Source organism: Canis aureus, chromosome 1 (genome assembly GCF_053574225.1).
Source record: "Canis aureus isolate CA01 chromosome 1, VMU_Caureus_v.1.0, whole genome shotgun sequence".
In the NCBI taxonomy this organism is placed as follows: Eukaryota; Metazoa; Chordata; class Mammalia; order Carnivora; family Canidae; genus Canis; species Canis aureus.
The window spans coordinates 100,609,868-100,625,114 of NC_135611.1; the positions used below are offsets into that span (position 1 = coordinate 100,609,868).

Sequence of the window (15,247 nt, forward strand, 5' to 3'; positions counted from 1 at the left end):
ATTTGCTCTCTGAACTCTTGTTCCCAGCCTAACCCATGAGCTTGCCTCTCTTGCCACAGAGAGGTAACGTCTGAGGCGCATCCCACTTTCAGCTTCAGGGCCACTGGTGGGTCCTTTGTTATCAGAAAGCCCAGCTCTCTTGGGCACCTGGGATTGAGTCCTTTCTGTCTCTCATGAATAAATGAAGACAAGATTTTATTCATTTATTCATGAGAAACACACACACACACAGAGAGGCAGAGACACAGGCAGAGGGAGAAGCAGGCTCCATGCAAGGAGCCTGATGTGGGACTTAATCCCTGGACTTCAGGATCATGCCCTGGGCCAAAGGCAGGCGCTAAACCGCTGAGCCACCCAGGGATCCCCATAAATGAATAAAATCTTAAAAAAAAAAAAACCCAGCTCTCCATCCGTCCATTTCCCACCTGATGTCTCCCTTAATGCACAGCTAGATGGTGTTCTTGTTTATATTTTTTTCTTGTTTATATTTTTAAATATTTAGAAATAACTTCAAATGTACAGAAAAGGCACAAAAATAATAAAAATCCTCCACCCGAACATTCTCCCCTGCTTGCTTGTGATTCCTGTCCCTTGGCCCCCCTCACAGACACCTGGGAGTGCCTGTGGTCCACATTCGTACTGTTGGTGAGGATTCCTTTGCTCACCTAAAAAGTGCTGTCCAATTTCTCCACTTTATGGTTATTTCTTCCCCTTAGCTAGTAAGTAAACTGTGGGGAGACACTTTAAAGTAATGCAAATATCCTGCTTCTCACCTAAATCCACCTCCCCACCCCACCCTATTTATCCTCCATTCTTGCCATGATGGTTGCAAAGTTGTTGGTTATCTAACACCAGCCCTCCTTCAGTGGGAAGAAGATGCTTAAAATACCCTTTGTTACAGACTGAATCCCCCCCAAATTTATCCATTGAGCCCTAACCCCCAATGTGACTATATTTGGAGATAGGGCTTATAGGGATGTTATAAAGGTGGGGCCCTAATCCAATAGGGTTGATCTCCTAATAAGAGGAAGAGCAGAGATTATTCTTTCATCATGTTTGCACAGGAGAAAGGCCATGCAAAGACACAGTGAGAAGGTGGCTATATATAAACCAGGAAGAGAGGTTTCACCAGAAACCAACCATGACGGCACCCTGATCTTGGGACTTCCAGCCAAGAACTCCAGAACTGTGAGAAAGTTAGTTTCTGTGGTTTAAGCCACCCACTCAGTGGTATTATGTTGTGGTAAGCCTGAGCCAACGAATACAGGCCTTCCATCATTATCTGGGTTGAGAGTTTTGCAAATCAGCATCAACAGGTGCAACTGCTTTGGAAAACAAACAGCCCAGTCACACTAAAACCCCACTATGACATTTGTATATTTTGAGTCTTAAGTTTTAGGCGTAGTGATTTCTCTCAAAAAATTAAAACCAAGAGAAAAGCTATATACAATGAGATGCTGAAAGCCTTTCTGGGATTTTAAAATTATAGAGGAAACAAAAAAGGGTAAAATGCACATAAGTGACTAGAAAGACTGTTTGCATGGAGTTAAGTGCCCAATTATAGAGGAACCATCACTTAAATTTTGGTAGAGCCTATTCGTATAGGTAGATTCAAATAAGTAGATTCAAATAGGTAGATTTCTATTCATAGGAATAACAAAGCATTGATGATAAGAAGATGCAGCAACACGGAAGAATAATTTCTGAGTGTAGCTCAGGAAATAGAACACAGATATTCTAACTGTAAAGGATGGTTGATGTCCTCAAATAGCAAATAAAGTGTAAACATGAAAATAGTTGTGTTAGAGTCATGGAACTATGGTTAGTTATTTTTGCTTTAATTCCCTTGAAAATTATTTATAGGGCTTTTATAATAAAATTCACTTTTCACCATTTTAAAAAGAATTCTTCCAATTATGGAAAACTTTAAAAAATATAAAGGGGAAAAAATCTCCCATGTTCCCATCTTATGGGAACTATTACTTTTAACATCTCAGTAGGTTATATATGTTTCAGTAATTGTTCTGTGTATAAGATTTTGGTATAGGATCCCTGGGTGGCGCAGCGGTTTGGCGCCTGCCTTTGGCCCAGGGCGTGATCCTGGAGACCCGGGATCGAATCCCACATCGGGCTTCTGGTGCATGGAGCCTGCTTCTCCCTCTGCCTATGTCTCTGCCTCTCTCTCTTTCTCTCTCTGTGACTATCATAAATAAATAAAAATTAAAAAAAAAAAGATTTTGGTATGTATGTGTTTGGTGCATATATAAAATCTGTGAGCATTCTCAAAAAAAAAATCTGTGAGCATTCTCATAAGTGTGTGTGTCCCTTGAGTCTTGAATGAATCAGTGACTTAGTTGTCTGGAGGGTTATAGGAAGACACTGTGGACTTTCTTCATTCAGCCGACTGGCATAACAAGATGGATTGGTGGGTTTCTGATGTGGAGAAAGGCAGGTCCTCTGTTCAGTCTTCTGAATCCAATGCAAAGTCAGGGCTCAAACTATTCCCTCACCCTTGAGGCTACTGGGGCATAGCCACTCTTGGCAACAGTGGGCTCTGGCAGTGAGACCATTCAGGAGGCTTGAGATCAATTCACACTTGCTACATCCTGGCATTTGGAGAACCCACCTCAAACTGACCAGTCTCAGATCTAACCCACTCCACCCCCAACTAATTTTCACTCACAGTAGAGTTGAAGACCTGCTGTCCTTGGACATGCTGGGCTGTTTCACTACATCTGTGCAGAAGTCCCAGGAGTGGCATCAGTGGAACCTGGGCTCCAGCCAGATTCACTAAGCCTCAGCTCCACACAACTGAGGAGTCTCTCTTCAGGAAAAAAATTCAAAGTTACTAAAATTAAGCACTTGGCCTTCAAAGGGTTGCAAAAACAGTGAAGGAGGACCTTAGAGCTTCAGCTTCATTAACTTCGTGGCAAATCCATGAAACTGAGCTTCAAAATATAATGTAGCAAAAAACAAAAACAAAAAACAAAAATATAATGTAGCCCAGCCCGCCCTCAACCCATGACAGCCTGATTTTATAAAACACGTGGCTCCCCACCCAAGTCTCATTGACATGATGGTTCTCCAGCCCCACCCTCTGGCTGACAAGAGATGTATCTCTTGAGAGTAGGGCTCCTGAGGGATGGCCATTCGGGAAGGGGACAGTTGGGGAAACTCTCAACTGGGGGCTGGCTTCTGCAGCAGGAGGTCCCAGGTCCCGGGGTTTATGGAGTACTACTGTTTGTGCAGTAAGTCACCCCACAGTTCAGCAGCATGAAACATCAGCGTTTTGTTTTACTTACAGATCCAGGGGGTCAGTATTTGGAAAAAGCACAGCAGGTATGGCTGGTTTTTGCCCGTGTGTGAGACCTCAGCTGGGAACCTGACATCTGAGGCACCTTGAAAGCTGTGTGGTTGGAGTTACCTGAAGCCTTGCTCATGTGCATGCCCAATGTGGCTGGGAGGACTCGCAGAGTAGGCCTGGCTGACTGGAGCCCATGACAGAGCCCACCTGGCTTGAACATCCTTGCTGCCCAGTGGCCTCGTGGTAGCTGGAAGCCATAGCATCTCTGGGTTCTAAGCACAAGTGTCCGGTGAGCAAAGGCGAAACTGCACGGCCTCTTCTGAATCTGTATTCACACCCTTCAGTTTTCCTTATTAGGTTTGAACTTTTATGTCAAGGATTAAGATATATCAGCAACTATCCAAATAAGTCAGGGCCCCTGGTCAGAAGTGCATGTGCCCCTGCGATTTTTCTGACACTCTGGGTATAACGTCCTCAATGCGCCTGCACTGGAGTAGCACTGCTGGGGAAGGCACTTCTGTTTCCCTCCCTAATGTAGGGTAGAAGTGATACTGTGGGCACCTCCCCATGGTTCCCAATTCCGAGCTGTGTTCCTGTTTGTGTTATTGCAGGGCAGGTGAGCAAGGGCTGCCACAGGACAGCAGGAGCTTGTGTGGCTTGGGTTCTCAGTGATCTGGCATTTTCTAAGGACTGCAAGTGTGTAGTCGGGTTCCAGTTTTACTGAACTGAACTGGAATAGAGGAGCCTTAACATGTTTTCCAAATGTAGTGTTCTCTGACAAGAATTCTAACCCTAGAGAGTCTGAACTATGCACAACTAGCGTGACATATTTTCTACACTAGATTCAGGGGTAAGAGCCTCTCATGCCATTTACTTAAAGAAGCTGATCTTCTCAGTACATCTGGTTTCCTTGAGGACAAGAAGGAACACAAGAACAGAAACACAGGGACGCAGGAGGATACACGTAATAAAGGGAGATGGACACAGCTGACTAGGGCTGAGGCTGCTAAGCCGCCTAGTCCAGTCTAGCCACTGGCTGGCTCCTTGTGGCAAATAAGCACCCAAAAGGAGGCTACAGAAAACTGAATACACAAATACAACAAACAAAATACACAATGGATTTCAAAGAAAGCAAGCAAAACATCTCCTCCATCAGTGGTTTGTTACATTTGGGATATATAGGGACAGATTAATTTCACCTGTTTCTTCTTGCTTCCTAAATGGTATTATTAGAATAGCTAAATCTACTGATGTGACTTGCATTATTTATACCAGGGACTGTTGTTTTCTTGAGTGGCTTTTAAATGACGATGAAATTAATTCCAAAAAAAAGAGAGGAGACATTGCACAAGCATACTGGGGACTACTGGAAGACTATTTGTAATATCCTTCCCCCAAGGGAGAAATTTCAAGTTATTGAGAAACTTACATCCCAGGATTGTGATTGGTAAAGTAAGCCAACTGATATAACCCTGACGGTTGGTGGCCATATCCAGCCAATGCAATTTAAATACAGATTCTAATGAGGATAAGTCACTGTTCAAAGGTTGTGGCTCTGAGAGAGACTGTTAGTGGATTCAGGATTTAATGTGATACTATGGACCTTCAACACAGATTATACAAAAACAAAAGCTTATTAAACACCAGGAAAAAGAATCAATGAAAAACTATCAGGAGAAGATTAACTTGTACATTTCTCAAAAAAGATAAATCTTGCAAAACATAAGGTTCCAATACGGAGGTGCTATTGTTCATAAGATGATGGCTTAACAAAGGGAAAAGAAATCTTCCTTTTTGTGAAACAGCAACATCTGTGTTTCTAATGCCTGTGAGTCCTGTAGAGAAATTTATATGAAGTCATCTTGCACCATTCATAAGCACCCTTCCCAAGAATGTAATGTGCAATAATGATAATTCTGAGTGTATCTGGTTCCTGTATACAAAAAGCATTTGTTGGGTTTCTCACCACTTTGAAAATCTCTCATTTGGAATTTTGTGAATCCTTGGATGAAGCCATCTCCAGATCCACTACATTTCCGCCCCCCCCCCTTTCTCTTTTTTGTAGGTTGTACAATGTAGCATTAGTGGGCACTTATGACTGAGGGTACTCAACACTGATTAATTCCACATTTCCCTATTACTGTTTGGATGATCTGATATCTGGGGATGGATGACCTAGAGCTTAATATTTCCACAATCATTTCCACCACATCTCTCTGAGGGTGTCTGAGACATGTGCTGGTTGAAGGCTTGCATATGCATATACTTGTATTGTTTCCATTGAGAATGACTGGGTCAAGTCTAGTACAGGATGAGCTATGACTTAAGGCTTTTCCATGTTCCAGTGAGTGTGAAGTGGGTTTACCCAGTATGAGTTCTCTGGTGCTTGGTAAGGGACGAGCTGTGTGTGAAGGCTTTCCCACAGTCCCTGCACTCATATGGCTTCTCTCCTGTATGGATCCTCCGGTGCTGAGTGAGGTGGGTGCTCTGCCTGAATGATTTCCTGCAATCCTGACATTCATAGGGCTTTTCCCCAGTGTGTGTCCGTTCATGCTGGCTGAGTGATGAGCTGTGACTGAAGGATTTTCCACACTCGTTGCACCCGTAGGGCTTTTCCTTGGTGTGAATCCTCTGGTGTTCTATGAGAAGGGAGCTCTGGCTGAAGGCTCTGCCACATGCATTACATTCATAGGGCTTTTCTCCCGTGTGAATCCTCTGATGCTGAATGAGTGGGGCAAGCTGGCTGAAGGCTCTGCCACACTCATTACATTCATAGGGCTTCTCCCCAGTGTGGATCCGCTGGTGTTTGGTTAGGGATGAGCTGTGACTGAAGGCCTTGCCACAGTCACTACACTCATAGGGCTTTTCCCCAGTGTGGATTCTTTGATGTTGAGTGAGGTGTGTGCTCTGCCGGAAGGCCTTCCCACACTGACCGCATTCATACGGCTTCTCTCCTGTGTGCGTCCGCTCATGCTGGCTGAGTGATGAGCTGTGGCTGAAGGTTTTTCCACACTCATTGCACCCATAGGGTTTCTCTCCCGTGTGGATCCTCCGATGCTCTGTCAGGAGTGTGCTCTGGCTGAAGGCCTTCCCACACTCATTGCACTCATACGGTTTCTCTCCCGTGTGGGTCCTCTGATGCTGAATCAGTGGTGTGATCTGCGTGAAGGCCTTCCCACACTCGTGGCACTCGTATGGCTTCTCCCCAGTGTGGATTCGCCAATGTTTGGTCAAGGAAGAGCTGTGGCTGAAGGCCTTACCACACTCCCCACACTGGTAGGGCTTCTCTCCCGTGTGAATTCGAAGGTGCTGGGTGAGGTGGATGCTCTGCCGGAAGGCCTTCCCACACTCGCTGCACTCGTAGGGCTTCTCCCCAGTGTGAGTCCGCTCGTGTTGACTGAAGGAGGACCTAAAACTGAAAGATTTCCCGCACTCGCTGCACTCGTAGGGCTTCTCCCCTGTGTGAGTTCTCTGGTGCTGGATCAGTGGGGCAATCTGGTTGAAGGTTTTCCCACACTGAGTACACTTATAAGGTTTCTCACCAGTGTGGATCCTCTGGTGTTTGGTAAGTGCTGAGCTGTTCCGGAAGCCTTTTCCGCATTCGTGACACTCATAAGGTCTCTCTCCTGTGTGTGTGCGGTTGTGCTCAGTAAGTGCTGAGCTGTGACTAAAGGCCTTTCCACATGCCTGACACTTGTAGGGCTTCTCCTTTGCATATATCTCCTGTTGAGCATTTAGCCCTGGCTCTGGCATCCCCCTCTTCCTGTGTGTCCCCAGCATGTGGATGCCTTGTCTTTCAGGAATCTCTGGCTGAGATGGGAGACTAGGGCTCAGAATCAAGTTTTCCCCAAACTCATTCCCCTGCTGCCGCTGCTGCATGAGTGTCTTCACGGGCATGAAGGCCACCTGCACCATGTGTCTATCTCGGCTCTCATGACACTGCCCCCCCTGGCCCTCAGCATCGTCACCCTCAGAGCACCACAGACTATCCCACAGGAACCTTTCCACCAGGACACTGCTGGGCGTTTCTTCAGCGATGTCTTGCGTTAGAGCTGACAGTCTGGTTTTGGGCCTAGTTTCCAAATCTGAAAGGAACAAAAATGGAGATGTTCCTTAATTTCAGTTTGGGGGGAATAGTTTGTGGTAGTGGATGGGTAGATAAAGAGTAAAACTAAAAAACAATAAAAATAAAAAAATAAAATATAAATTAAAAATAAATAAAAAATATAAATAAAAAAAGAGTAAAACTGATAGTTTTGAAAGGGTGAAGGCACAAGTACATTTGACCATTTAAAAATACAGTTTTGCAAATGAGGGAAGTAACAGGAGCAGGAAAGAAAGGGGGGAAGGGGGGAGCTGGCGGAGGGACACGGATGGATCTTGCAAGGGGAGCAAGGGGAACACAGAGAGTGAGGGCAGGGAGATGACGCTGGGCTGACAGTGAGCAGCTAGGGAAGCCATGAGCAGATGCCCCAGGTCAGAAGAGGCAGAGCAATGGCCAGGCCCTGACAAAAGCAGCCAGGTGGTGATGGAGGAACAGCTGCCTCACAGGTGAAGGACCACCCAGACCAGCCCTCCCACTGCTCAGGTCCAGGTCTCCTGCTGCTGTTTCACCTCTGCCACATGTCAAGAAACCACCAGCTCCCCCAGTCTGGAGAGAGCTGTATATCACCACAAGGGTGGATAAATGACCTAAGGTGAATAAGAGGACTTGGATCTGGTCTGTTGGGTCTGTCTCACCCACTGGGAGCTCCCTGAGGGCAGGGCTTCTGTCCACCTCAGTCACCATGGCATCCCCACCTGCAGCAGTATCCAACAGACGTGCTGAACAAACACATCCCTTTCTCCCTCTTCCAGGCAGAACTGCTTTTTGTCCCTACAGCCATTGCTTCAGTGTATGCCATCCCCACTACCACACTGGATTGGCCTAAAGTTGTGATGGGGCCACCCTGCCCACTTATGTTACACTCTAGTTAAGTGTTAAGAAAAAAAAAGAGAGAGATCAAGCCAAGTGTGGCTGGCAAAATAGTAGCTCCCAAATATGTCCCTGTTTTTCTAATCATCCGAGATTACCCTGGGTTATCCTAGTGGGCCCAAGGCAATCACAGGGTTCTGGAACTGCGAGAAAATGGGGGGCAGGGCAGGAGGACCAGGGCCAGGGCCAGGCTGATGTGAGAAGACCTTAGGGCCATGCTCACTTAGAAGATGGACAAGACTGTGAAGCAAGGAATGCGAGCATCTCTGGAAACTGGAATGTGAAAGGAAATGTGCTCTCTCCAGGCACTGCAAAAGGAATGCTGACCTGCTGACACCTTGACTATAGCACAGTGACACTCATTTTGGACTTCTGACCTCTAGAACCGTAAAACAACTTATGTTGTTTTAAGCCACTAAATTTGTGGTAATTTGTTACAGCAGCCATATAAAGCTAATAACTTAGGTAAGGGCTGGTTACTTCTGAACTGGACAGACTCTGTGGTGACCCTCTCCCCCTGGGTCAGGGCCTGACACCAGTGCCGGGACAGCCCCACTTCCTACAGAGTTGGTACTGGTCTCAGGAACCGGATAAGATATATGGAGAACATACCCTGAAGGGTACATGGAAAAGTCCAGACTGGATCACTGACCCACAGATACATGAGTTTGTAAAAGATTCTATGGTTTAAACCACTGAAGCTGGAATGTCTGTTACACAGCAAGAGCAGCCAACTGCCCGCCCCCCCCCCAACCAGTGCCTTTGCACTTGCTATTCCTTCTGCCTGGAATTCTGTTCTCCCAGCTTGTTTCATGGGTTGGTTTCCCATGACTTAGGCTTCAGCTCATAGATCACCTCCCTGGAGAGGCTAGCCTCATCCGGCTCAAGTCATCCCCACAACCTGGCCTCTGCCTCATGACCTGCATTCATTTCTGCAGCATTCTTCATATGTCGTATCTTATGCAGTTATTATTTTACCTGTTTACTGCATGCCCCCTCCCTCACCAAGAATGTAAGTTCACTGAAGATGAGAACTTGGTCTCACTCACCGCAGAACGGATGCTTGATGCACATTTACTGAAAGACTGAGTAGTCAATTTGCCCTGAAGAATGTGAAAGCAGATATGAAGAGAGAGTGCCACAGGGCTGAATGGGCTCCTCCCAGCCCTGCAGGGCTCTCCCCTCACCTGAGCACACACTTCAGGGCACCCTCTCATCCACTGCCCATAGCTCCTCCTCCTGCTCCAGCAGGAAGATGACATCTAGCTTGGGAAGCCAACATCCTGCTCAAGGGAGACCCACAAGTATGCCTTTGTATTCCAGAACCCTCCCCATCCCCCTGTCCACTCCATGTTCAGTCTTCTGGGACCAATTGGCTGTAGGCCCTAGAGGTGACAGGTTGTGGTAGAGGCCCTAATGCTAGGCCTCATACGGACACCAACACTGGCTCTGGGTGGATGTGTGACCCAGCCCCCGCCAATTAGAGTTCTGCTGCTTCCCCTGCCTGCTGGCAATAATGAAATTATTATTTCATATGAAATATGAACTTCATATGAAAGTGGACTTAGGACCTTCTAGGATCATAGAAGGACCTAGCTTCTATGGGTGCCCAGGATACAGACTCTGTCTTTTCTGCTGGTCTCAGATGCAAAAGAGGTACTCTGGTAGCTATCTTCTCACTTCCGGGGGCCCATCTGTGAATGGAGGCAGAAAGAGATACAGAGGGAGGAAGTGTGGGGGGAGGGGGTTCCTGATAGCACTACAGAAAGACCCTGGGATTCTGCAGTCATGGGAGCCACTATGGCCCTCTTACCCCAGGATTTTCTGCCTCTGGCATTTTCGGGTGGGATCTATAACTTCCAACCAAATATCAGGTCTCTAAAGCCCAAAACTCATGCTAGGTATCTGCTTTTAAGGACTAAACCTACCCCTACTTTTAACCCAGGAGAATTAGAATCTGTGCTGGGGGGATCCCTGGGTGGCGCAGCGGTTTAGCGCCTGCCTTTGGCCCAGGGCGCGATCCTGGAGACCCGGGATCGAATCCCACGTCAGGCTCCCGGTACATGGAGCCTGCTTCTCCCTCTGCCTGTGTCTCTGCCTCTCTCTCTCTCTCTCTGACTATCATAAATAAATAAAAAAAAATTAAAAAAAAAAAAAAAAGAATCTGTGCTGGGGGCAGACCATCAGGGGTTCAGTTGTAGCCTTACCCACAGACACCAGGAGCCTGAAGGTCTCCAGCATCACATCGCGATACAGGGTCCTCTGGGCAGGCTCCAGCTGCCCCCACTCCTCCTGGGTGAAGTCCACAACCACGTCCTCAAAGGTCACTTGCTCCTGAAACATCACACACAAATGTCCTCACCCAGGCCACACCTGGCGATGGCTGCTAATAGGAGCAGCTGGTGGACAGGGAGAGCAAAGCTGGTGGGGGGGAGTGGGGGGGTTTCTCAGGTCTAAGGATTTAGGTCAGCTTTCCTGTGGGGTGTAAGGGCTCTGCTAGAAGAAAGGGGGTCTTAGGATATAAGAGGACCCACCGGGTCCTGCAAACACAGGACCCCTGAAATGCCATCATGGCAGTGACCGAGGGAGGGGCATGAAGGAGCCTGGGGAGGCTGAAAACCTCCCATACATCAGCTAGAATGTCCACTAGTATCCATACCTGCAGTCAACAAGCTGCACATTCACGTAAACCTATATTGTGCATTAATGATACCTGAATACAAAGTGAGGAGAGAGAAGAGTCAATGGAGTGGGGGGAACGAGCAAATGAACTAGATGGGGGTCCCCAGTTAAAGGACTCCTGGGGACCATTTCCTAGTCTTTTATTTTGGACATTTATAAATTGGGGTAAAAACACAATCCCAAGGAGAAAGTCTAAATGGGTTCCAGGGTACAGGGAGGCTCCCAGGGGGATTCCGGAATCATCACTACCACACTTGTGTGTTTTCTGAAATTCCCACACAAGGCCAGTTTCTTCTGTGACTGGGTGGGGAATTTATGATTTTCTTCAAGGCATGTGAGGGGCAGAAACAGACATCCTCTGCAAAGGCAGTTTCATCTCACCAAATCAAGTGTTGTGGATGGCTGGGCGAGGTGGGGAGGTGGGCAGAGGCAAGTGAGTCCAGGGCCTCACCTTGACTTTGGCTGTCACTGCCTTGAGTGATGGGAGTGAGAGACACAAGGTAGCCAAATACTGGATCCTGGCCCAACTGGCAGCATATGCCTTTGCTAACATTTCCCCCACCAGAGGAGGGGAGATGTGGGGCAGCAGAGGGTATTAAACTAGGCTTCAGGGGTTGGGGGAGCACTGTCAAGACCTGGCCCTCAACCCAGATGACTGGGCTTTAAACTCCAGCCTCAGGTCCATGTTTTAAAGTGCTCTGAGCCTCCCTGCCCTCATCTGTAGGTTACTGAGAACTCCCTGAGAAGGCTGTTGGGAGGAATAAGGGAATTCACATGGTGTGTGTGCCCCAGGCCTGGCACATATTGGGTGCTTTATCTGTGTGAGCCACCATTCAGGCAAGTGTGCTGGGGAGCTTGGGGAGGTTTTATTTTACTAACTTCCCTATCCCTATTTCTGCTACATTTTCCAGACTCAATAGGTCTTAGTGTTATCTGCAGAGACCACTGAGTGCAGGTCACCTTTCAGGGCTCCACAGATGCCATGGAAACAAGAGACACACACCTGGCCACATGGTGTTCATGCGCTAGTTACAGGGTCTGGGAGCTGACAAAAAATGAATCCCAAGAGGGGTAAGTGGTCTAGAGAAAATGGGACGCTGATGGCGTAGCCATACAGAGGTCTGGAAGAAGAGTCATGAAGGCAGTGGAATGTGTGCTGAGCACTGGGGGCTTTGGTGGGGGCACATGGTCTGAGCTGGGCCCAGGCATCCTGAGTTTAGCCCTGGCTCAGCCACTCCCAGCTGTGTTTTAGTTTCTTCATTCCAACCTCACAGGGCTGACGTGTTTGGAGGATAGGGTGGAGTGTGTCCAGTACTGACCACAGACTTTGGTACATTTCCACCCATTCACTGAGTGCCTACTGTGTTCTGGGCCTTTGCACGGGGCAAAAATGGTCAGAAGTGCTTCCCAAAGCCCTAGCCTCAAGCAACTCGCCTAGAAGACCTTGTTCTCAGTCTTCCTATTATGTTATGTACATGCCCTTTATGGAAAGTGCCTGTTTCCACCACCAGGCATTTGCTTGTGGTACTCCCCCAGCCTGGAATATTATTACTGTTGGCCTTGATCTCATTCCCCAACCCCCTGCAGGCCTCTGTTTGGGGGCCACTTCCTCATAGAGGCCTTCTGGGCTATACTGGCTAATGCCTGGTGCCTAAGCCCATCTTCTTCTGGGCTTCATTTCCCTGCACAGCACTTGGCGCATTTACATTCCTCATAGGGACTGTAAGCCTCACAGGAATGGTGATTTTTTTGTTCATCTTCTCTGTTCCCAAACCTGTAATTCCTATAACAGAGCTTGGTGCACCACTCGGTCAATAGCAAGTGCTAAGTGCCTGTTGCCTAAGGGACTGGATGGAGAGAGTGAGCTGGCAGTACAAACTGGAACCCTGGATTGAGAAAGTGCCAGACACATCAGTGGAATGGATAAGTGCTATCTGCCCCTCACCTGTCTTGAAGAAAATCATAATCTTGAAGGAATCAGGGAAATCCTCTCAGAGGTGGTGAGGTGTGAAATTGGAAGGAAGATGGAGCTGACTAAAGCACATTCATGGCAGGGAACAGAGTAAGGGCAAAGGCCCTGAGAGGAGAATGAGTCTGTGCAGACTGGAGGCCAGGCCTGGGAGGCCTGTGTGTGAAGTTGGCAGTGTACTCACCGGGGCCCCAGCAGCAAAGAGCCCAGCAGTCATTCCCTCCTCCGCTGGCCTCTTGCAGGAACAGCAAGCTCCTCTGCAGGCAGTTCTGGGGCAAAAGGGGATATGAGAGACTAGGCAAGTGCTGTGGTGACCAGAAACCTCCCACCCTGTTATCTGTGTGCAAGTAGGAAGGGCTGTGGCTGCTAGAGCCTGGAGCCCTGCACCGAGGCCAACCCCACCAGCAATGAAACCTCAGCTTGGTGTTCTCCAGGCCTCTACTCTGCCCAGTGCTATTCCAGGCAGTTGATGGATTACCTTGAATTCTCCTACCCCATTTCACAAATAGAAAAACTGAAGGCCACAGCAGGCAAGGGTAGACCTCCAGTTGCTCAGATGACTTCCAGCGTGATAACTATTTCTGCTACTGACAGAAAGCTAGACAGTTATGAAGTCTTCGGGCACTGTTTGCCTCAGTTTCCCCCTCTCATAAAATGAGAGTGGTGACCTAGCACAGAAATTATAGGAATTAAGGTGTGGCAAGGGGCGAAAATGGAGCCTGGCATGCAGCAGTACACACATGAAGGCAATCTGTGCTGGAAGGAAAGCCTCTTGCTTCAGTGAGCATCTATTTAGCATCTGCTACATGCAAGGCTCCACTGGTGGTGGTTTACAAGCTCATCTCTGGCTGAGTGCCCAGAATGAAACTCATTCTGGTAGAATGCATTTCCCTTGTCCCTCTGTACTTCCCCTTGATGACCCTTCCCGGGCACCCTTGATTCTGCCCCATACCACTTGTGCCCTATTGTCTTCACAGCGGTTTCCAAGATGGGAGTTATCTTGTTCAGTGATGTGTTGACAGGTTTCTTATCATCCTCCTGACTCCCCTGGGGGATCTGGGGACCGGAACAATACTGGGGGCTCTTGGGTATAGCACAGGGCCTGGCACCCAGGACATCAAAATAGGTGCTTGCTGAATTAATACAGAGGCCTGGATGGTACTCAGTAAGACTCTTAACATAATGAGTCTGTGTTCTGGGTCCCAGAGAGTAAAATGGCTGGGAGTAAAATCTTGTGCTTTCGGTCTCCCTCACCATCGTCCTGAGAAGCCGCTCGGTGAGTTCCAGAGAGACTCCACAGCGGGGCTCGGCCCTCCACACCCTCCAAACCCTGGACGTCCCACCAAAGCAGGTAGGAATGCAGGTCAGGCTGGCTCTAGACTCTGAAGGGTCGGACCAGCTGCCATCCTGACGGTGATACCGAAGCCGGGGGCCCCCACCCCTTTTGCCAAAGCCAGGGCGCCACCCCGGCCGCAACTCCTCCTCTCGGACCCGGTCTGGGCCCCGCCCACTTGGCCCCGCCCCAACCGCCCCCGAAGCGACCCGCCCTAGCCTAAAGCAGGAAAGGGGGCTCGCCACAGACGCACGAGGGAAGACTCCAGATGCCCGCCCGTCTCGGCCTCCCCCGATCCGGCCACCCCATTCTCACTTACCAGCCGGACGGCAAGACAAAGGCCGCGGCCGTCACCAGGCGGATCTGCGCCTGCGCTGGGGCGCCCAACTACATCTCCCAGAGGGCGACGCGCGCACTTTTGGTCGTTTCCCTGCTCGCCTCACCCTCGCCCGGGGCCGTGGCTACGGGACTCGAAGTAAGGAGCTCGGCCTCGCGGACCTTAACCTAGACTGCCCTCCCCAAAACCCTTCCATGCCCTTGCCTGATGGCAGGACGAAGGCCACGCCCGCTGTTGGCCGGGACTGCGCCTGCGCAGGTGGCGCCAAACCACAACTCCCAGAGGCCCACGCGCGGGCTCTGTGCGCAACTGCCATCTGACCCCGCTGCGTCCCCGCGGGAACCGAGTTCGAGTTTCGGTGCGGGTCTTCATGGCGCCGTCAAAAATGTCCAGTCCCCGCTAGCTGTGTGGTGGGCCCCGTGAACGTCGTCCTCATGCTCTTACAGCGGGGACTGGCTGGGGACTAGTGTAGCTACAATGGTGGGGGGTCAGGAGCACCCACAGCAGAGGCGGTGGGAGATCCCGAGGACGACGCCCCCGCGCCGAGGCGGTGTGAGTAGGGCCAGAGTGAAGTAAGTCCTCCTGGAGTGACGACGGAGTTCTTTCATATTGGAAACTGTGCCGTAAACTTTACTGTAAAACACACG

At 49.0% G+C, this 15,247-nt stretch overlaps 1 protein-coding gene across 4 annotated transcripts; it reads right to left on the reverse strand.

The window, feature by feature from the left end:
- Nucleotides 1-4,870: 4,870 nt before the first annotated feature.
- ZNF135 (zinc finger protein 135) lies at nt 4,871-14,845 on the reverse strand. 4 transcript variants are annotated; one of them, XM_077912043.1, is made up of 4 exons: nt 14,583-14,845; nt 13,115-13,199; nt 10,487-10,613; nt 4,871-7,389 (listed from the first exon to the last, which is right to left on the reverse strand). In XM_077912043.1, exons 2-4 carry the CDS (start codon nt 13,145-13,147, stop codon nt 5,666-5,668), a joined length of 1,884 nt encoding a protein of 627 aa, XP_077768169.1. In that variant the 5' UTR covers nt 13,148-13,199; nt 14,583-14,845; the 3' UTR covers nt 4,871-5,665. The 4 variants fall into 4 exon arrangements, with proteins under 4 accessions (XP_077768169.1, XP_077768179.1, XP_077768190.1 ...); XM_077912053.1 differs by lacking the exon at nt 14,583-14,845 and adding an exon at nt 14,185-14,422; XM_077912064.1 differs by lacking the exon at nt 14,583-14,845 and adding an exon at nt 13,409-14,149.
- Nucleotides 14,846-15,247: the final 402 nt, after the last annotated feature.